The sequence below is a fragment of the Ptiloglossa arizonensis genome, chromosome 3, assembly GCF_051014685.1.
Source record: "Ptiloglossa arizonensis isolate GNS036 chromosome 3, iyPtiAriz1_principal, whole genome shotgun sequence".
Classification (NCBI taxonomy): domain Eukaryota; kingdom Metazoa; phylum Arthropoda; class Insecta; order Hymenoptera; family Colletidae; genus Ptiloglossa; species Ptiloglossa arizonensis.
Genome location: NC_135050.1, coordinates 1249827 through 1272063, shown reverse-complemented (window position 1 = coordinate 1272063; position 22237 = coordinate 1249827). Strand labels below are relative to the sequence as shown.

The 22237-nt window shown below is 39.4% G+C and overlaps 1 protein-coding gene across 3 annotated transcripts in view; it reads right to left on the bottom strand.

Moving 5' to 3' along the window:
• Nucleotides 1-22237, bottom strand: part of Cwo (transcription factor cwo) — an 86596-nt gene that overhangs the window by 22551 nt on the left and 41808 nt on the right. For 2 of the 3 annotated variants that reach the window (XM_076307645.1, XM_076307646.1), the window contains one exon: nt 11256-11385. The exons of the other annotated variant lie outside the window; for it this stretch is intronic. In XM_076307645.1, the coding sequence (XP_076163760.1) occupies nt 11256-11385 (130 nt within the window). The remainder of the gene's footprint in view (nt 1-11255; nt 11386-22237) is intronic. 3 annotated transcript variants of the gene reach the window in all.

Here is a 22237-nt window from a genome sequence, read left to right as displayed (position 1 = left end):
AAAAATAAAAATTACACGAATTATATTTGGCTGGGAAAAAGCATTGCGAAGAAAAGTATTTCGCTTGTGTGCAAGATTCCGACCGTTCCTTCGATCTGAAACCAACAAACAAAATGGCATCTCGTTTTGTACGAATATGACTACGGTGTGAACCATCGGAAACGAAAGCTCTCGATAATTAAAGAAACGACGACACTTTCGTTTATTCTTTTATATTTTCTTAATATGTTACAGACTCGAAGAAACGAGTTTAAACTTCAAAACTCTCGATAATTAAAGATATGGCGACACATTAAAATTTAAATATCGCTTTTTCGAGTCTGTAATACGTTGAGAAAATATAAAAGAATAAACAGTTTTTAAAAACCGTAGCTCGCGAGACAACGACAGGTCTGTTGAACGTTCTGGGAAAATTTGAAATTAATCGACGAAGCACAACTCGAGATATCGTGCACACCGGTTCGAGAAAAAAGGTTTCGAGAAAGAAACGCGTTTAAAGTTTTTTCTTATCGATCCGCCGCAACTGTCAGCTGTGCTCTTTAAACGCCCGCAACTTTGTAAATATTACGAATTCGAACGAATCCAGTTGCGAACATATTTTCAACGACGTGTACTTGAAAGACGAGCAATAACGAAAAAAAAAAAAGAAAAAAAGAAATCGATTAACGAGACACGTGTTTGCAAATTCACCGGTAACCACCAATGGTATTTAACGCGTTACCAGCAAAAATCAGTCGATTCCACGGTATAAAAATTTGTTCTCCGATCTTTACGGACGTGTACTTTCGAATCGGTCTGTACTGCACGTACCTCGAATCGTTCTTCGTTCTCGAGTAGATCCGACGATAATGATATCGCAGTAATCGTTGCCCCGTAAATGAGATCACCATGAGGAGTTTTAGAAGAGAGTCGAGGAATCGTTATCGCACGCTCGATAGGCTGCTCTAATCGTCAGTGAGATTGCCTTATTTCACGCGAACGGGCCAGACACTTTCGTCGACGACTATACGGTGTTTCGATGTTGTTATTCATGCATGCCCGATGAGAACGGTTTGGTATCGCGATCGATCGACTTGTATAAAAGTGGCGCGACCATTGGGAGGATGAGTCGTTTCTTCGAGTGCGATCCTAACGTTGAACATTTACGTGCCATGACGCGCGGCCAGTGGCCATCAGAGACAGGAAAGATTCTATTCGATTGAAAGATGACGAACGAAACCAACGTACATCGATTGAATCGCGACACTGTCGTTCGATTGTGAAATATTTTGTTCCGTAATTAAAATTCTAATTTCGATTCGACGAGTAACGGATAAAATGTCTTTGGTTCGTTATTGGAAACTTTCATCCGGATATGGATTTTTTTTTTAACGAATCGAAGAGTTCGATTTCACTTGTTTCGAAATTCTTTTTAAAATTACTCGATCGTTAACAGTGTCTTTGCCTACAGTATTCGTGCACAATTGTCAAAATGGACGATTCGATTCGTGAATTAATTTACTCTTTCCCCATCTAAGTTTAAAAATATGTACGTAATCCAATACTACATAGTAATACGTTCTAATACGTTCACCATCGGTAGTGCTAATGTTGAATACAGTATGAAAATCCCCTGCAAGAAATTTTTTACTCGTTGCATGCTTCTCTCGATCTTAACGATCCACTCTCTTAACAAAAAATGATCGATCTATGTTGCTCTACGTTTGCACGATCCATCGGAGCTTGTAAAAGAGCTATCGTATATAATAGGTTATTCGATCAATTTTGTCGTTCGATAAAACTTATCGAACAAGCTGGTACAAACGGTAGTACAATTTCAATTTCCGATGTTAATTTTTACATTTCTTTTCGAGGGACTGAAAGTATTATAGATAGGTATCTTCCAACGAGCCGAATGAATGCGTTACTATCCGTGACTGAGCTAATTCTTCGAGGGTTACACGAGGTATACCAATCGATCGAGTAACCGACCTCTGCCGAAGGGAAAGACCAGCTGATTTCACGCTTAATTTATCACTCCAATTAGATTGTAGAATTAAAACGATAAGATTCTTTACAGTACGATAACAAAGAGTAACGACTAAACGAAAGCTCGACCGATGAGTTCAATTGTTCGATTTGTGTTTAAAAATCTGTCTGGACCGTGTCTAACTTGTTGCGTATGAACGATGCCTAGTATCTGTGCAACATACGAGTTTTGCGATGCAGGAGGTACAGGAAATTGGGCCCACGGGTTGCACATCTGTCACGGTCGCTAACTGCGCTGCTTGCGTCTCTGGAATCGCTATACTCGTTATCGAAGAGACGGAGTCGACTGCTACAAGTGCACGTGATCGGTTGAAAAGCGTTAGTTTTGCGATACGGTCTCGTCCGGTCGTTTGAATCCCTTTTCGTAGCAAATAAAAGTACTTTCTAGACACATCTCACTGTACGTCGTGAAATCCTACTGAACGTAACATTTATTTACAACGCTATCAGCGGTCATTGTTAGCCTTTGGACCCTCATTTGTGCCGTTTAACCGGACGCAAAATACACTTTGAATTCTAAAAAGAAGAATTTCATAAAACAGGGACCAAAGATACGAAATGGACTTTATATTCAAGGTTTAATCTTATCTGGTGGAATGTATTTTTCAAAATTTTTTTCATCGTTAGTTCTGAACGGTGGGATCTAAATTTTCGATACTTTATTCTACGTTATCTTTCTTGTCGAGTAAACGTTTTTCAACAAGTTTTACATCGAGGTGCTCGCAGTATTCGTCATCGTTCCCTTTAGCAATCCTTCGTTCATCGAAAAATATTTTGACAGATGTTTGTCTAACGGATAATGTGAATTCAACACTGTGCCAAACGCTCAAATTACACCTGACCAACATCTAGACATTTTTCGTGAACCAATAACGAGCTTCGACTTAAACTTCTATAAGCTTATAGAAGTTATAAACGCTATCCTGTAACGGATGCATTACTATTAGGTTGTTCGGAAAGTCATTTCGTTTTTTTCGGTGAAAATGAAACACGAGTTTTTTAGAGTGTACAAACATTTTATTAAGTTAAATATTCTCCATTTTGGAAAACGAAATGACTTTCCGAACGACCCAATAAAATGAATATCGAAAACACAAGTCATCGTATCTCTTTAGTTTATCGTCGACCGTTTCGTTGTTACTATCGTTATCGTTATCTTCCGAACAATCTGATGCCTGTCGAGGCAAAATTCCTTGAATCTCGAATAAACGTCACCGCTACATTTACTCGTGATTTTCTACATCGATATTACGTAATCGATATTATCAAAAACTATTTTCACCCGTTTAAATAACTGAGAAATAACTCTTTTTGCTTCTAGAGAATGTTAAAACCTCCATCGAGTTTCGAAAGAAACCGAATGAATGTAAACAAACATATCTCTTCCAAAAAAATATTAATAATTTTGTAAAAATTCGAAAAATAAAAAGACTTCGGAAGCAAATATTCTTCCATGGCATCTTTCTTTCAGAACTATTCAAATTGCGCAATAATCATTGTTTATATACTTAAAAATACAAAAAATATTTAGATGGCTTCTTTCGGTTGAGACACCCCTGTATACCAAGTGGCGCGCGCGCACACACACACATATATGTGTATCTTTCTAAAATTCCGCGTAATGCATGTCGGTGTTATTTTTAGTTTCTAATTACTATAAACGGTATAATCGCGACACAATGAGTCGTCCCAACGATGCTTCGCAAAACGGGGATCTCCCCGATCGGTCGACAATGCGTTAATGCGAAATAATCCTCGATAACTTTCACACGGACATAACACTCGGCATTTTCATCCATCTTTCTACTTAAAAGAATATTGCTGTACAGATTGTCATTTCTTCGGTTTCTTTTATGATTTTTGTTAGCGATGAGTAAGCTATTTTGTAGCGAGATTTTTCAAAAACGTTTAACCATCTCGTAAGTACACTCGGTACTTTTTTCATCCAGAAATATGAAAAATGAATCGAGTTATAGCTTCTTGTTTAGTGGCTCTTCTAAAAAAGATACCATGATTCCAACCGATTCGCTAATCAGAAACAGAGGATAAAAAAGTATCTTCATTGGAAAGGATATAATTATAGCAGAAACTGGGAAAAAGTAAAAATCTCGATAAATAAAAAGTGACGAAATTTTAAATTCTGAGTTTATACTTTTTTGGTTTACTTCGTGTTTAGCGCGTTAAAAAAGATAGTAAAACTCAACTTTGAGAAAAACGCATTTAAAGTATCTCCTATTGACTTCGCACATAGCGGGAATGTATATTCGAATCTCTATATCTCGGCATTTTCTCGAATCGAAACGAATGGTTTTGCACACGTGTTTTCAAAGTCACTTTAAGAAAATGAAATAAAAAGAAATCGATTTTTTTTCTTAACTCTAGACCGCCATACACCCTTAACGTTAAATTTACCAACCAGTCGAAACGACCGGTTCCAACTGCTTCCATAATGAAAATTACTGTAAACTCCGTATCATGTTTTCCGAAGACGTTACGACTTTTCTATTCTACACGTGTGATCAATTTTATAAAATCCTCTGTTTCCTCGTCCGTTGTTTCTTTTTCTTTCTTCGGATATATGTATGAGATATAGCTTAATATTCAAAAATCTGTCGGTAGTTCTAGCGTTAACTCCGGTGGCAATTTACGCACCGTTTCGATCGGCCGTCCGCGACGACGCTGCGAAGAATAAACGAGGAGAAGAATAATTTCGAGGGTCTCTCCCCTCCCTTCTCCGTCCTGCGTGTCAACACGTGCATACGAGTCACTCGTGCGTGCGCCGGTTACAGCGGCGCATGCGCGTCACGAGCACACAGGCAATTGTGCAGACTGCCTTGAATGATCGCTCGACGAGACGCGATATCCGTGCCACGTTGTCCCGATATCGAGCCTCCCTTGCCAAAAGTGGCGTTTGACGCTCCCGTTCGACGCTAGACGACGTCAGATTCGAACGTGCACGTTGCACGTGATTGGATGCAATTGCAGAAAGAACCGGTGTATCGCTTCACGACCGTACCGCATGCTCGTTGCGTGTAAATATTCATTCCGCTTCCTGCTGGTCCCCGCTATACAATAACGTATCGTCGAGACGTTTTCGCCGAGATTGAAACACGCGTATCGATCGCGCGACTCCAATAAGACGTATTCCCCGATATCGTCGCGCGCGGATCTTTGTACCGAACCTTTCGTTTCGATACACGGACGGAAATACTCGCGATAGGAACATTTCGCGCACGGAGATCCATCGATGAAATCTCACCGCGTTTTACTCTCGTTTATTCTATTCGTGTATATTTGAACGATGGATTTTTACGTAGCGTAGCATCGTATAGCGAAATTTCTCGATCTTCCGCAACGAAATGAACTACGAGATCGCTTCTGGTAAAGCTTTCTCCCAGGTTTTAAAAATATCCGTTTGGTTTTAAGGAAGAAGCGTACGCGTAAGCTCGCGAGGGACGCGCGTGGATGAAAAGGGGCAATTGAGTCTGAAAAATTGAGTACTGACCTGGGAGATGTGATCATGCGAGAAGGGAGATGCTCGGTTATATTTTTAGTTATATTACAGTTACTATTACCAAACGCGTATATCATTTTTCGACGTGTTTCGATGTTTGCCAATGGAATCGCGACGCGTGTCCCGTATTCGTTGAATCTTCGACGGAGATAACTCGGTACGCGGTGAAATTCCTGGTGAGATTTTTTCCAATCGTATTCCACGTAACGCCCTTGGTGCGTTTTTATTTAATTCTCTCAAGGGAAGATCGTCTCGTTTCATACGCGGAATGTAGCCTTCGCTGTCGCATCTCCGTTAAAAACGGTAAACAACGCATCGCGAGAGAGCTATAAATATGAACTTAAACGAGAACACATCGGAGTTTGTCGCCGTGAGTTGTTTTTAAAGTTCCCTACCGCACGATCGAGGCGAGCAGCGCAAGATATATGACGCGCGTTTCTTAGAAACGCGAAGATCGTTAGGAGCGCAGTTAGCTGGCAAATAAAATTGCTGATCACCGTTCGCAGGATACTCGCTCGCTATGCAAAGAAGCGCGTTCGGCCGCAATCTGGGTATTTGTTTTTAACGGAGCGTAACGAAAATCACGTAACGCGCTCATTGTCTTGTGCACATACCCAGACCGTTCGGTGTCGAATCGCAGATATTACTTTTTTCCCCGGATATTTTTTTTTTCCTGTTTCGGATAGCATCGGAACAAAATTCCAACAACGCGAAGAAACACCGTTTCTTTTATTATTTATTCGGAAGATTTAATTACCGCGTACTTCGTCTACGATTTACTCGGTATACTATATATACTATATATACTACATATAGTACACCAAATCTAGTATTTGGAAAATTTCCGTGCAAATGTATCGAATAACATTGTAGAAAAAACGAGGGGACGGATTTCACGATTTGATTTCTAAAAATTTCATTTCGCGTCTACTCGATGGGAAACAATTTTCTTTTCGAGTTACCCGTGTCGCTATTTTCTTCCATCTCGGTCTTTCTCTTTTCAATTCGTTCCTGCAATCGTAAATTCGTTGGTTCGTCTTTCATCGTTGCCCAATTCCCCGTCAATTTTATCAATGAAAATATATTTAAAAATATCCCGTTAAATTGGCACAGCACCGGCTATCGAGGAATCCGCGCGATGTTGCAAAAACTGTCTCGTATGCGCAATACACAGTGTACACAATACGTACACGTCGGTGTGTCACAATGGATCTTTTTAGCGCGAAATAATTTGACAAAACGTATAAAGTAATCCCTCGCATCGATCATACTTTCGCGCGGACGAAAAACCGTCCCTCCTCCCGTGCGCGTACCCGTACGTCGAAACGCGAAATTTCTAGCGAAGAGAACACGTAGTATAATACACGGGCCGATCGTATTCGTGGTCGTCCGCCAAATGGAGCCGCGCGCCAAACAGCGTCGTATTTGTAGCAATTCGAATTATTTGTACACGAGTTTAACAGGTGCGTTTGTCAATGTGGACGTATCGCGCCCGAAGCGCACGCTTCTGGCAACGGTAGCCCATAAATATAACGTACGTAACTCGAACCGTTTGAATGAAACGTCAGGCCGGACGACCGGAATAAAAACCGCGCGCTCGAATGAACTTGTTAAAAGTCGGTGAAAACCCGTCCGAAATAGATCCGAATTTATAGGATCAACGCGCGTAGGTATTCCTCGCTGCGGTGGATCCGATTTCGCCCGGTCGCGATGTCACAATCGTTGTTTTCGAGAAACGTGACCGCCATTGTCGTCCCGGCCGGTGTATAGTATTGCGTCACCGACCGATTCGACAACACGGAAAACCTTTCTCTACACCGGCCTAAATACCGGTTGGGTTCCTCGTGTATTTGTCGCGCGTACGGGAGATTTTGGCGCGGCCTTCCGGTCGGCCACGATTACGGGGGAAAGGACCGATTACGATATCCTCGCGATAAATGTGAAACCGTGGTCCACGATAAACGCGAAGTCGAGATCCGTGATAAGTCGATGTACACGATAAACGCGGAGTCGTCGGTACACGATAAACGTGAAATAGAATTTCGCGACCGGCGTGTACTCGAGATACGCGATAAACTTGGATCGAGATCCGCGATAAATGTGAAGTCGAGATCCGTGAAAAATCCGTGATACGTCGATGTACACGATAAGTGCGGAATCGTCGGTACACGATAAATGCGAGCTCGATATCCGCGATAAATGTGAAATCGATGTCCACGATAAATATAGTTTATCCACGCTACCGGAAAGGGTGGTGATTTCCTTGGAACCAATCGAGCGATCAACGTGACACTTTAAGATGCTCGTCGGTCGACTGCAACGTAACGCTAACCGAAAAGGATAAATGCTTGTATCGGTGAAACAATAATAATGCACAGACGAACCTTTCTCGTTATCGACTTTTCGTCAATGAAAACGTTATTGCTGTATTTGTCGAATCTTTCCGATTAAAACGTGATCGAACACGATGCAATTTAGATCGTATTTACTCGTTTCTTGAACGATAAATCCGAAAGAAAGCAGGTTTCATCGATTCCGAGTAACGCTTCGTCGCATCGTAGGACAAGTGCGAATGGAACAGAGACTTATTCAATGAATGCAAAATATTGAATCGATATCGCTCTCTGGATAAGTATGTTTACTCACATCGTCCAAATAATATCACATTTCGTCTTATTTTAATCGGGAAGATTCAACATGTCGATAAAGGCTTCGTGAAAAAACGAACCGAAAAGTTTTTTAGCGCGATTGCGTTAACGTTACGAGCGAACAAGTGGCTTGTAAACTTCGGTGGCTGCCTTGTTGCTCGGTCCCTCTTTCTCTTTCGCTTCCTCTCCGACAGAAATGTGGAGTTTCACGAATGCTCCTCTTCGTAAATGTGAATTTTGGTCCCGAAGCGTTCACATTTATCGAGAAAATAGCGCGCCCGGTATCTCGCGGAACGCGACACCAGGGACGATTACGTCGATGGAAAAGCCGTGGCGCTTGTGGAACGCGATTATAATCGGTATAAATGTAATTATAGAATGTCCAACGAGCATACGGAGACGCGCAACGGTGCTTGCTGCGGAGCGACAAAACGATCGGAAGCCGCGCACGGTTTAACCCGAAGCCGCAACCCTACTTGCGTAACGGTTCGTAATCGAAACGACGTAACCGAGTTTTCGGACGGTAATTTCCCCGAGTACGGTTGATACGACCATTCGAACGATAATTGCAAAACGTGCACGGTGGTTACCATTTAACGCGATTATAGACAGTGTGACGCTGCCGTACGATCATTGTTGCGACTCGAATGACGATTATAACGTACTCGTCTCGGAATAAATCGTTACGCGATAATATCGTCGGAACACGATTATAACGACTATACGTGGGCGGTACCTATTCGAAGAAACCATTTTAACGCGTTTCGGTCGCGATTCGTGACGTATGCAGGTTACGCAAGTGGAACTATGCCTTAAGACTAGTCGCGCAGTGTGACGCGCGCGGTACACGGAGCTGAGTTGCGAAGCGCAGCGTGCTCAGAAACGCGATTTCAGCTTCGTTCGTTGCCTCGAACATCGGCGCTATTATATTCGATTATCGTTGTACGAAAATATATCGCGTAAACGATATCGATTCACTCTCGTCGTACCACGCCTGGATCTTTTCAGACCCAAAGAGACTCTTCATTGCTCGGTTATATCATTAATAATAATATATATATATATGGCTGAGAGATCCATGAGAGGAATATACATGTAGTATAATATTGGATATTATTTAACAAGTTGTGACTAAATCGGATCTAAATTTATATATTTATTCCAAGTACTTATAAATTAGTTAAAAATTACGCGAACTATATCGATTATAACCTAACCCAGATCTAACCAAGATCTACTTCTTTACTAAAGTATCGAAATCGACACTTTTATGTAGTTTCGATTATGGTAGATCGATGGTACATCGATATATCGTCCAATCCCTCTCTTCTCGAATCTCTTTAAATTTCGTTTTCTAATTTTGTTTTCGTATACGTACGATTTGTCCTGTACAATGAAAAGGGACAAGACTACACTACTTACCGTGGACGTCTCGCGAAATAAGATCGCGGAGGAATCAGTCGCATACAGGAAACCCCACGCAGCTTTCGCTTCAGTTGATCCTGCGTCACGCGCATCACGCGACAATGTGCAGTGTGCAATTATTTCACGTTGTTGACAAAATCCTGCATTGCGTCACTCAGCACGACCAATGCGCGTCTCGAGTCTAGACCGATCCGATGCTTTGCGTCATCGTCCTTTGTTACCCTTGATTATTTTGTCAGCGTCGATGCGCCGGTTGAGCCAATGCATCGAGCAATGTTCCATAGCTACGATCAACAGCCACGCTATCCGCTATACATCGTGAATTGATATGCTTCGCTCGTGTTGAAAAGTATTACAACGAGTGGATGAACTCTTACTCGCGAGTGAACTCTACCACGATGAATTCTTTTATTGTAAACCAGGGCTGCACAACCGATGGCCCAGTAGCCACGCTCGCCTATCGCGTTTATTCCACTTTCTTCGTTCGTAGCTCGCTACAGGCCCGACCGAGGCCTATGAAACTTGCACAAATGTGCTTCAAGTGACTCTACCACTGGATCTATTTTTTGAATTGTCGAAGAAACGATTCCAGAGATATAGAAAAAACTCCGATACGAGTATACGTATCTTTGAAACCATATGGGGAAGATACGATACAAAATATTTTGTAACGTTTCGTGTGTCGTAATACGGTAGTAAAAAATTGCTGGAGAATTATTTTTCAAAATTTGTGCTCTTCCACCTGAACATTTTTGGGAGGTCGAATAATACGAAATTTTGTATCGAACTTTTCTTCCTATCCGATATTGGTTGGAAAGATATTTACGATAATATGTAAATTCATATTTTGTTCAAGGGAGTGTGAATCTTTGAAATCTCTTCTTCGACGAAACAAAAAATGGACTCGTTGATAGGATCACTTGAATTACGTTTCGTGCAACGATTCAAATTTCTTTCCATTTTCAAGTTACCGAACGTTCCTTCTGTGTTGCACAACTCTGTTGTAAGTCGTGGAGGAGTGACGCAAGTGCGTGTATACGTTGAAAATCGAAACGTGACTATCAACAGAGACAGCAGAATCCCGAGAGTTGCGAAAAAACAGCTCTGAAATTTCCTGCGAGTATCGGAGTTTATGCAACTATCGAGGTAACGATCTCACGGTGGAAACTCTGACCCCCCCACTACCGTGCTCGACCTCTCGTGAAAACGTTGGTCTTTTATCGGCTATTTGTTTTTGTCTAAAACGGAAGACTTTCACTTCCAGCTTCGCTCATTGCTAAGTGACTTGTTAATAGAATGCAACGAACGAGGTATGAAAATCGATACGATACAGACGCGTTAAGGGAAATTACACCGAGCGATGAACAAAAAATCTGTTAGAAAGAACTCTTTTACCGTGAATTATGGTAAAACGCCGCGATACATTCACCGAAATATACGTTACGAATACCGAGATATTATGCATATTCGCTCGGCTCGGAAATCGGTTTACCAAAGCTTCGAATTCGAGCCTCGGTTGAACGTGTTTCAAATATGTATATTCAAGGCGATCGTTCTTTAATATATTTAGATTGCATTCCTTTCATAGTCTATGTTACGCATAACGAGACACGTGTAATACATGTGAATCAAGGACTCACCCTAGAAACCTTCTTCTTGGTGTAAACCTCGTCATCCTCCGAGGCCGTGGCAAAGTTCAGGTTTCCTTCGCAGTATCCGGCGCCTATTCCCATCCTGTATATTTCGTCCTTGCAGGATCTACCATCGAGGCTGCGAAGAAGAATGAAACGTGTATATTCGAATCGACGCTCGATCGTTGGATGTTTTGATTCGAATAATGAATACGAATTTTTTTAATCGAACATTGACCAATATTCCTATCCTGTATATTTCGTCCTTGCAGGATCTATCGTAGAGGGTGAAAAGAAACAACGAAACGCGCACGTTTGAATCGAAAATCAATCGTTCGATGTATCGGCTCGAGTAATGTATTCGTACGAATATTTTTAATATTGCAACGACATAAATAATGTATAGGAGCCCTGTGCTATAACTTGCGTCATCTTTTGGAACGTTCGGCGCATTGCGCGCGCGGACAAGCATTCGTTTTTACCGTAAAAAGACTCGTACGCGTAATTATTCGCATTATTTCTTTTTTTTTTCTTTTTTCTTTTTTTTTTTTTTTTTACAAAAGTTTACGTTAATCCAATTTCTCGAAAGAGGCGACAAATATTTCCCCTCTCTGAAACCGAACTCACCGTTTTTACGCTTAGAATGTCACGTTGGTTAATCGCATTATCGTGCACATTGCAAACATTTATTTCCATTCTATTTATTTTTCCATTCTCGAAAGAAATTAACAACCAAATGGTCGTTAATTCGGAAAGAACATCGCGTTGACTTATATTTAGACAAACTTAAATCAAAATTAACCGATGGCGTGTGCAAAGTACTCGCGTTTTAACACAACGCTCCAGTCTCGAAGATGCGAACAAACTTATTACTCTAACCTGACATTTAACCGTTTCGGCTCCATTAACACGTTTCTTCGCGAATGTTTGCTTTTCCAGGGAGCTTGTAATTATCACCTGGTAAGACCGAGTTAAATAACGTTGAAAAGTTGCGAAATAATTCAGAGAATTTTACAGCGGCAGTCACGTAAGGATCGTGAATTCCTGTCGAGATTGCAACCATGACACACGATGTTCCAACGAAAAGAAATTTCCCGCGACAGTTCCACGAACAATAGCGGCAATGGCAGAAAGGATGTCGTGTCCGAATAACTTTCGTCGCTTTCACATTCGCGCGGGTTTCAACAGAACGCGAACTGTATTAAAAATCCGCCTTGAAGCACTTAGAAAACTAAGCTTTAACGTTACATTTTCTTTTCTTTTACTTTAGTCAGGTCTGGATAAAACTATTTCAAAATAAATTGTCACAGTCAAGGCTAATCCGAGTAGATATTAGAGCTAAGAAATTCTGAATTCGTCCTCATAAATTAGTATCGGCTGGAGTAAAGAGTAACTATAAGAAACGCGATGGGTACGAACCAAAGCCTCGTTTAAAAATTGTTAGTAATCAGAATCTGAAAATATCTATTTCAAAGTAAATTGTCACAGTCAAGGCTAATCTGAATAGATGTTAGAGCTAAGAAATTCTGAATTTGTCCTCATAAATTAATATTGGCTGGAGTAAAGAGTAATTATAAGAAACGCGATGGGCACGAACCAAAGCCTCGTTTAAAAATTGTTAGTAATCAGAATCTGAAAATATCTATTTCAAAGTAAATTGTCACAGTCAAGGCTAATCTGAATAGATGTTAGAGCTAAGAAATTCTGAATTCGTCCTCATAAATTAGTATCGGCTAAAGTAAAGAGTAACTATAAGAAACGCGATAGGTACGAACCAAAGCCTTATTTAAAAATTGTTAGTATTTAGAGTCAAACCGATTTGTACCGTAAGTCGTTCAAAAAACTCCGTTCACTTGAAATAAATGAAATTCGTAATAATATAGAACACGCGTCATCTGTATTCCACTGAAAGCTTCCACGTTTGCACCTGCTAAAAAATTCCGAAGTCGCCTTTTGTCACCGTAGTTTAAATGTAGCGCGTTTCGAATCTCTCGGGTCTAAACATCTAACTACAGTTTCAATATTGACCATACTCGAACTTTTGGTTAGTCATCTTCTTAAATTTGATCTCTCTATATATCTTGTTTTGTTGTAGCGAATCACGGTTTAGATTTGGTTGGCAGCCAATCTTTCGATCTCGTTTTCATTCTTTGTTACGTATCTTGTATATCCACGTACAAGAAAACAACAGATAAAAATGAAATTTCATTATACCGCTCTGTAAATTATTGTCGCGAGTGGGATTTTTCAGTCAAAACTTCTGAAGTTGTACCTATCGAAAGCGAGTCGAATAAATATACTTCTAAAGTATCGATTCGAGAAACTGAAAACTATGGATATATCTGTGAATTTTAACCAATAATCTATAAAAGCCTTGCGATAAAGTAGTGTATTTTGGTTTTAACTAATAACCTGTAAATGCCTTGTAATAAAACAGTGTATATTAATTTTAACTAATAATTTATAAATGTCTTGTAATAAAGCAGTGTATTTTAGTTTTAACTAATAATCTATGAATGCGTTCTAACGAAGCTCGTGTTTGCTTCGACATCCGAGTGTTAGGTCCTTTGGTGACCAAACGGTTAACACGACTATAAGGATTCGCTTAACTTCTGCGCATACTGATGATGTCAAAGTAAAGAACTTACTCGACGCAATGTTTTCAAAACACTCGAGACAAGTTCTCTTTTCGAGTTCTCTCAAAAAGACCATCCAAACAAATCGTATGTTTGTCTACGTTGTTCTCGATTGGAAGAGTAAGAAAAAAAACGAAACATAGGTTTACATCGAGCCTAAACCGTGAAGCATTTTCGGAAAATATCGCCCGCGCGATCAGAGTCGGGACTAATTCGAGCAAAAGATCGATTCGCCTCGTAACTTGTCAACTGGAGCCGAGGCTGACGATTACAAGTACATATTCCGCAACAAGTCGGAACGAAATTTGAAATTCATTCCGTCGCTTATCGAATTCGTTCCAACGATGCTCCGTATAGAGATTGTTCCGTATTCGAGTAACTCGAAATTCGAACCGAGTCGAGACTCGGATTTTAGCTCCATCTCGAGAACTCGAAAAAACCGAGCGGCTCGAACGATACGAGCGAGTCGAATTGAAACGAGTAGCTCCAAAGAATCGAAGCTTGCGAATGCTTTAAACGGGTCATACGTTATTTGAAATAGCTGTGTATACTATCGCGCGCGATTGAAGTACACATCCGAAGAGCTCGATTCTTTCGAGCTACTTGGTATTTCTGTGCTATTCGATTCTTTCGAGCAGCTCGGTTTTCTCCAACTGCGCTCGTTTCGATTCGATCTACTTGATATTTTTGAGCAACTCGGTGTTCTCGAGTTATTCGATTATTTCGAGTTGCACGGCTTTTTCGAACTATATTCGATATTTGAATCCAGGCTACTCGATACTATCGAGCAGCTAGATTCTTTCGAGGTACTTGGTATTTTTGAGCTATTCGATTCTTTCGAGCTACTCAATATTTTCGAGCTGTTGGATTCTTTCGAGCTACTCGATTTTTTCGAACGATACTCGGTACTTCGATTCGAGCTACTCGGTAGCTTTAAGCAACTCGATTCTTTCGAGCTAGTTTGTATTTTTCAATTATTCGTTTCTTTCGAGCTACTCGGTACATGCAAACTGCTCGATTCTTCCGTGTATTTGAACCCGACGCATATACTTCGAGAACGAACTTCGAGGTTCGGTAAGAAAGCGATCGTTCCGACGTTATCGAAGATCCAAGAGGATCCGTCGAACGAAATCTCATGTGGCTGACTGTGCAATGGGTTACAGGTGACGAGCACGTGTTCATCGATTAGCGCGTGACTCGTGGAATTTCTCGAGGCGGAAACGATCGGTAGCCAGCATCAAGCACGCCCACAGTCGTACCAGACTTTACGTAACGCTTTACAACGACCGTTTCAGTCAATAACCCGACACGCCACGTCCTCTGCCCCGTTATAGATTTTCCGACGTAAATAGCACCGACGTGAAAAGTCACGAGTCCCCGGCGCATTATTGATGACTCCAGCAATGTCGTTTCTCATAAAACTTACACTTGGGGGGCTTTCTGCTCCTACGCCTAACCATCCTCTGCCTTTTCCCGGGACCATGAATATTGAAGAGCAAATTGCCGATACTCGTGCGTCAGCTATTCGTCGCCTCGAAAGCGTAAATACTTTGACCACAATAACGATACCAGACGGTGAAACGTGACCTAAAGATTTCTCCTTTCCTCGTTCATCCCTTATTTTATCAACTTAAGGCCGGAGACTTGAGTGAAACGTTGAAATAAAAGTGATTCTTGACAACTTTACTATAACGTGAAACGTCGATGAAACTTTTCGTTGATATATATTTACATTTCAAAATATGTATATATATATATATATAGTTTTTTTTTTTTTGTTACAATTTATCGACTTTTCGTAAAGTAATAAATGTTATTCTTCATGGATCTTCTTGTCTATGACGCGTAGCTTGCATTTTTTACGGGTATCTAGAGCAATAAAATTAAACGGAGTTTTTTTTTCGTAGTAGAACTAAACATTGTACGAATTTCTCTCGAATTTACAGAGAAATTCCAGAATCGGGTATTATCGTTGATATTTATATTTTATAAACAGGATTTAGATTCATACGATGCGTAGATCTATTACGAGAATAACTCTGTTTCATTTTTTATTCTAGATTAACGTAACAAATTGTTAGAATGCACGTCGTAGACAGGAGGGTCCATGGGGAATAACATTTATTACTTGGCAAAAAAAAGATAAATTGTAACAAAACGAACAAATTATATCCTGAAATGTTAAATACACACACACATATATATCCATATATATATATATCAATGAAATTAAAAGATAAGTAATGAATTTTATTAATTATCGGATAGAAAATGAGAAAATAAATATTTATACAATAGATTATCGAAGTATCCGATTTCTTTCGTACGTGTTCGATTTCGTTTCGCTTCGATCTTATCGTTTCTAGCTTTGTCTCGCGATAATGAAAATAACAAAGTGAAGATGTAACGTAACGTATCTCCTCTTCTTCGAAATCGTATCAAATTTTGATATTCGAAGCTATACGTGTCTAATTGCATTCTGAAATGGTTATACAATGAATGCATAATTGTCGCGTAACAATTGCAAAGCAATGAACTATCCATCAAAGGAATTGATATATCGTGAGAATTATATGTATCGGAGTAACGCACAAGGCTCCTTTTGCAATAAATATCGTCACACCTTTTTGTTGCATATTTTACCATTAATCGTACCGTGTATACTTCGTATTCAAAAAATATAAGTCGCAAAGTCTCTAATTTTTCTATAAACAACCGAATAATGTAATAATCTTCCGCGCGAGAGATGTGTCAAATTGACGGGAAAGTAAAAATATTCAATAGTTTGTCCGTTTACTTGTTATTTTGTAGCGTTGTAAATAACAGTAACGTTATTCGAAAGTTTACAAGTACAGCGATACACGGTTAACTTTCCACGATTATCCACTACCCTAATCGCTTCCACTCAGTGTCTCGAACTCAACGAAACCTGACCCAGTAGAACGGAAAGACACGTTACGTATCGTGTAATATTGCATATATTAAGTCAATTAAACGTAGTCTGATTTGTGTCGTGTTTGGACTCATTTTAATGGGAACGATCCAAAGAGTCGCGCGAAAACTATAGAAAATAAAACTTTGTACATTCAATGATTATTTTTTTTTATCACAGCGATATCCTTTTAAAGTGCTACTATATCTACCTCGTTCGACGTGCAATCTATATCTACCTCCCTTTCTCTTGTTATAACTATTTTCTTTTTCGTCGAATAATATTCGAGTTCGATTTTATGAAAAATACGCTACCCTGAGCACGAAACTTTCACTACTAGTAGTTCTCGAATCTTGTGAAAGTTAAGCGTGCATTATTTTATTAGGATTCATTTCTTGTAAGCGCTTCAAATCTTTTAGTATCTTACAAGTTCTTCGAGTGCCTCGGAATACCCTGAGAAATAAGCGTTGTCGGAGATATTTTTTAAAATTAACATATTTCCCTTAAGAGCGAAGATACGTTCGCGCTTTCTTTTTCTCTCGTATGTAGAAATAAATGATTGTCCATACATTAAAGTTCACGATCGAAAATGAAAAGAATAAAGTTCACGTAAGAGATGAAAGAAGAATCTTTTCTTCTCTGAAAACATTTTCATATTTTTGAGGAAGTGAAACCAATTATATTTGATAAAATGCAAAAATAAAATACTTCTTTTTGAACAACGTGCGAGTGTTTGAAAAAGGGATCTTGCGAAAAATGAATTAAAATAATCGATAAATGTGTTCGTAGTCAATGGAATACGTTTCGATTCAATGTATTCTAAAAATGGGATGTTCAGCGAACCTGATCGAAACGTACGCGTGTAATCTTTCAGTGATCCGACAAACCGCATGCTTAGATCGAATCGTTCCACTCGTGATAAATTACACTTGTACAGCGATATCTGGAACAAAACTCGGTAAAATGTATTCCCGGAACGAACGATCAAACGCACACCGCGTTGGGCTAAACGTACACACAGACGGCCGTCTTTACCACCTGCTAATTACCGCGCACGAGTAATTAAAGCCCTCCGCCATGAGACGAGTGAATACACTCCTCTCGTGGCGCGAGTCTAGCCGTGGCTGTTTACGCGAACAAACAGAATATTCTCGACTTCGAAATCGTCTACCCCGTGCGCAAAAATGATGCATACAGGGATGCCAGGGAATTTTTCGGAAAAAAAGTTTTTGAATACAATTTTCTAAAACAGTTTTCTAAAAGAAATTTTCCGAAAGAAACGTTCCAAAGGAAATTTTCTAAAGAAATTTTCCGAAAATGTCCCTGGACATCGGAAAAATCTCTCAGGAACAAAAGAAAATATGCTTGGATGAAAGGGAATGTCAGAGGGTGTCTGTTCTAAACCTTCGTACCTTCCACATAATTGAAGAATTTCAATTAAATGTCTATACAATAGTTTCTTGTTGTTTTCTTTTATTCGCTAGGAGTCTGAGTCCCAAAAATTTTAAATTTTGGGAATTTAATTTTAATCCGAGCTTGGAAATGTGAGACACAAATGCATACTTGCGAATATTTAGAAGAGGACACGAATTGTTCGGCTTCAATTTTAACGCGCTTTTAGAGAATAATAGAGCGATCCATTTTGACGTATGTAAAATATTAAACGTAGATACTCGAAAGCTTTGGGGATATAAATAATTAAAGTTACGTATTTTGATACACAAGAACATGTATCGTACAATAAACCTTGCGAAAGCTGTATGTATATAAGAAATTCATTAGACATTAAATATAAGACATAGCGGAGAGCTGCTGGACTGATCCTAATGTCGAAGAAGCATCGAAAGAGTAGTTCCTTCTGACAAAAAGATGGTACTGGAATGGAGATCTAAATTGTAGACTGTGTGGGAAGAAAATTTGATACACGTATTGTATGCGCGAAGGAATGTGAGAAAAAGTGGGAAGAAAAATTGAAAATTGGATAAGAAATATTGCGTAAAAAGAAAATCGGAAGGAAGATACGAATAATCAATCGAAAGGGGAACGAATGAAAGAATTCTGCATTTACGGTACAGTATTTGCGAAAAGTTGTTTAAAACTTTAAGTTAAAAAATAGACACTAAAGAACGTTAAGGTTTATAAAATGAATAATTTAAAACAACCCAAGTACGCGGACGTAAGGATATGTAATTGTTCCGTTGGATAAATACACGTGTATTTAAAAAGTCTAGGGTACGGATGATGAATGAATTATAAATTAAAAAATTTGATCGGAACGATCATTTGCATCGAATCAAAGTTTGTATATATTTTTAAAACAGATCGATCCATCGAAAGTATTACATTAGCAACGATACCTACGTACATCGTGGGAAACAATCTATTCGAGATTTTGCGCAGCAACAATGTGAACGACGGATTGGGGACAAAACGAACGTCAGCGAGGTAACAATAGCGGTCACTGAATAGCCGTATACGAAATCTGTTGAAAAGTACGAGAGAGAAAAGCAAGGAATAATCGATCGAAACGCCTGCGCCAATAATTAATTACTCGTGAACGATCGTACTTGTTCGAAACGTGACGCTGGAAACAAACACGTCGGCCATCGACGTGTCGAGGTTGCACATAAAATTTCCCCGTGGCGACACGTGCCGAGTTTTTTCCTGTTCAAGTTAAACATTGCCATCGATCACGTAACGCGCGTGACGAGCTAAGGACGCGGAATTTTCGCGAGTGAGGTAAAGAAAACAATCCAAGTCGTTTCCTTTTCGATCGTAATTTCGCGTTAACTCTGTGTACACGATGTTTCATAAATCGTGGACGCAATACCGAAAGCGATTTCAACGTATACGAATGACGCGAAGAGTTTTCGCATAGACACTTGTTCACCTTGTTTCCGAGTTACAATCATTCTTGACGTAGAGTTGAATTTATTTCGATAAGAAACGAACCAATATCCAATTTTGTATCAAATTTATGGTGAATCGGAAAAAAATAAACAGAACGTAACGAAAGAAGCATTCAATAGACAGTACGTGTATTATCGAGTCGAACCATAAAATCGGAGTATAATATTTTTTAAACATCGTGTTTCAGTTTGTCTCCGAGTCGTAACCATTTTTGACGTAGAGTCGAATTTATTTCGATAAGAATATCGGTATAGCGAAGTAAATACAAAACGAATAAGGAAATAGTCAAAAAAGCATATACCAGATTACGTCAATACGTATTGTTACGTAATTCTCATATCGGTATGCAATATTCTGCGTAATGTAATCAAGAGTGAATTGCACAAAGCTAAAGAAAAAATCCAGAATATTTGTATACGGTTAAACATACTAGATACAAAATATAAAATTAGATTCGAAACACAACGTGCTAAAAGTATATGGCATCGACTTTAAACGACCGATAATTAATGGAATCGATTACACTGCATCGATTTGAAACGAGAATTATTCCGATACTAAAAACAAAACGGTATTCTGGAAACAAGATCGAATAGGCGAACTATTTATACGAATTCTTTTCGTTTCTTTCCTGTGTTGAATTCGTATCTAATGTTATGCACATGTTTTACAAAACGTCCGGTGTAATAAATTCCAGGTTGGTGTTGGATCGCGGATTAAGAGAAGCATCTGTAAAGTGTATCCTTTTCAAGAAATCGGTTATCGAAGAATGATTCACGGTGTTACGTAATAAAGAAAGAAACGAAGCACGTGTGTACTCGAAATAAGGTTTACGAAGTAAACGAAATCCTCGAATACGAAACACACTTGTTCACCTTCACCACTGACGATTTAAGATCTCGTAAAGCATTTCGAGTTTCCATTAAATTTCACCGATTTTTTAAAAATCTAGAAAACTCGTCGAGTGTAAAAAAAGAAAATAAGAACGATCGAGAAATTTCTTTCAAATAAGACGATCATTAAATAATAGATCCGAATCTCTTACGTACCGAAGAAAGAAGTAAGGGAGCAGGTGTGTTCTCGATCCGAGGTTAACAAAACACACGTTCACCTTCACCATCGACGAGTTTAGAATTTACGAAGTACGAATTTTACCGAGTTATAGATTTCAAAGAAATCCTCGAGTACCGAGTATCGAGTATCGAGTATGGAGTACCATCCTCGAGTAAATTAAGAAAGCATCCTTTAGAAAAAATCAATTGTTGAACAATATATCGAAAAATTATCCACCAAAGGACGAAACATCCTCTGGATGCAAAATTTACAAAATACTTTGAGAAATTGTCCTCCAGAAGAAATCGATCCGTGGGGCTTGTTCTGGACGTAAGATTTTCAAAATACTTGTTTACCTTCACCGCGCGACAATTTCGGAATTGAAAAAATATTTCAAATTTCCATTACATTCGCGATTGATTTTTAAGATTCAACGGAATCGTCAGGCCTGAAAAGTAAAATTCCGTAGCGCGCGTTGAATCCCAAATGAGACGAATTTCTCATAAATTCGTGGTGGGTAAAACCAGAAATTCTATCGTATTCGTCGACTTTCTCTCGATGTGCGTGCATGCAACGCGATTCTAGTTTTCCCTCGAGGAAACCGACCGAGGACGTCGTGAAAATCCCGGGAAAATCTCGATCGATGTCAATTGGAGAAGCGTTTTGTCCCGGCACCTAGCGAAACATTTATTTATACGTTATCGTTCCAGTTACGTGACATAATTTCATTTTGCCTTATATAATTACAGTTATGCAAGTGGATCGATGATCGAGTCGAGTCGATGTTACTTCTCCGCTTTCCGGAATTACTCGCCAAAGTAAAAGTAACGCAAAGGACGATGCACATTCGAGCGTTGCACTCGGATGCAATTACGCACGACCGTGTAATAACAACCCGATAACAAATTATGGGTCTCCAAAGGATGAGAACGAATTCAATAATCGACCGAATACACGATACCAACGCACATTTACACCAGAATTTGTTTTTCCACGGTACGGTTTAGCGCACCGCTAACGAGACGATAATAATTATTCGACGTTGTTGCATGTGACTCGAGTCGCATGTACAACTCCCTTTTTTCTTGTTTAAATTTATTTCTGTCCGTGACACTTAGCAACTGACCCGATTCTATTACACGTTTTCCGTTATTATTAATCAATTTTTTTCCATTCGTTGGTTTCCCTTCTGAGTAGAAATGAAAGAGATTTTGATCAAAAAGGATCTTAGGTAACATTGATTTCCCGATTTAAAAGAAAAAAAAGCCGGAAGAATTTTCTATGCGCCGTTTTTGCACGCGTATTTGTCCACGTTTACACCGGTTTTGTGATTTTTTATAAATGACAATAATAGATATTGTAGGAGGTGTACGATGTTGAATAAGAGGTAAAAACTGATGCAAATAGTTAACGTAATTTCGTTTTAATTATATGGAACGGGAAAAAACGAACAGCGTCGT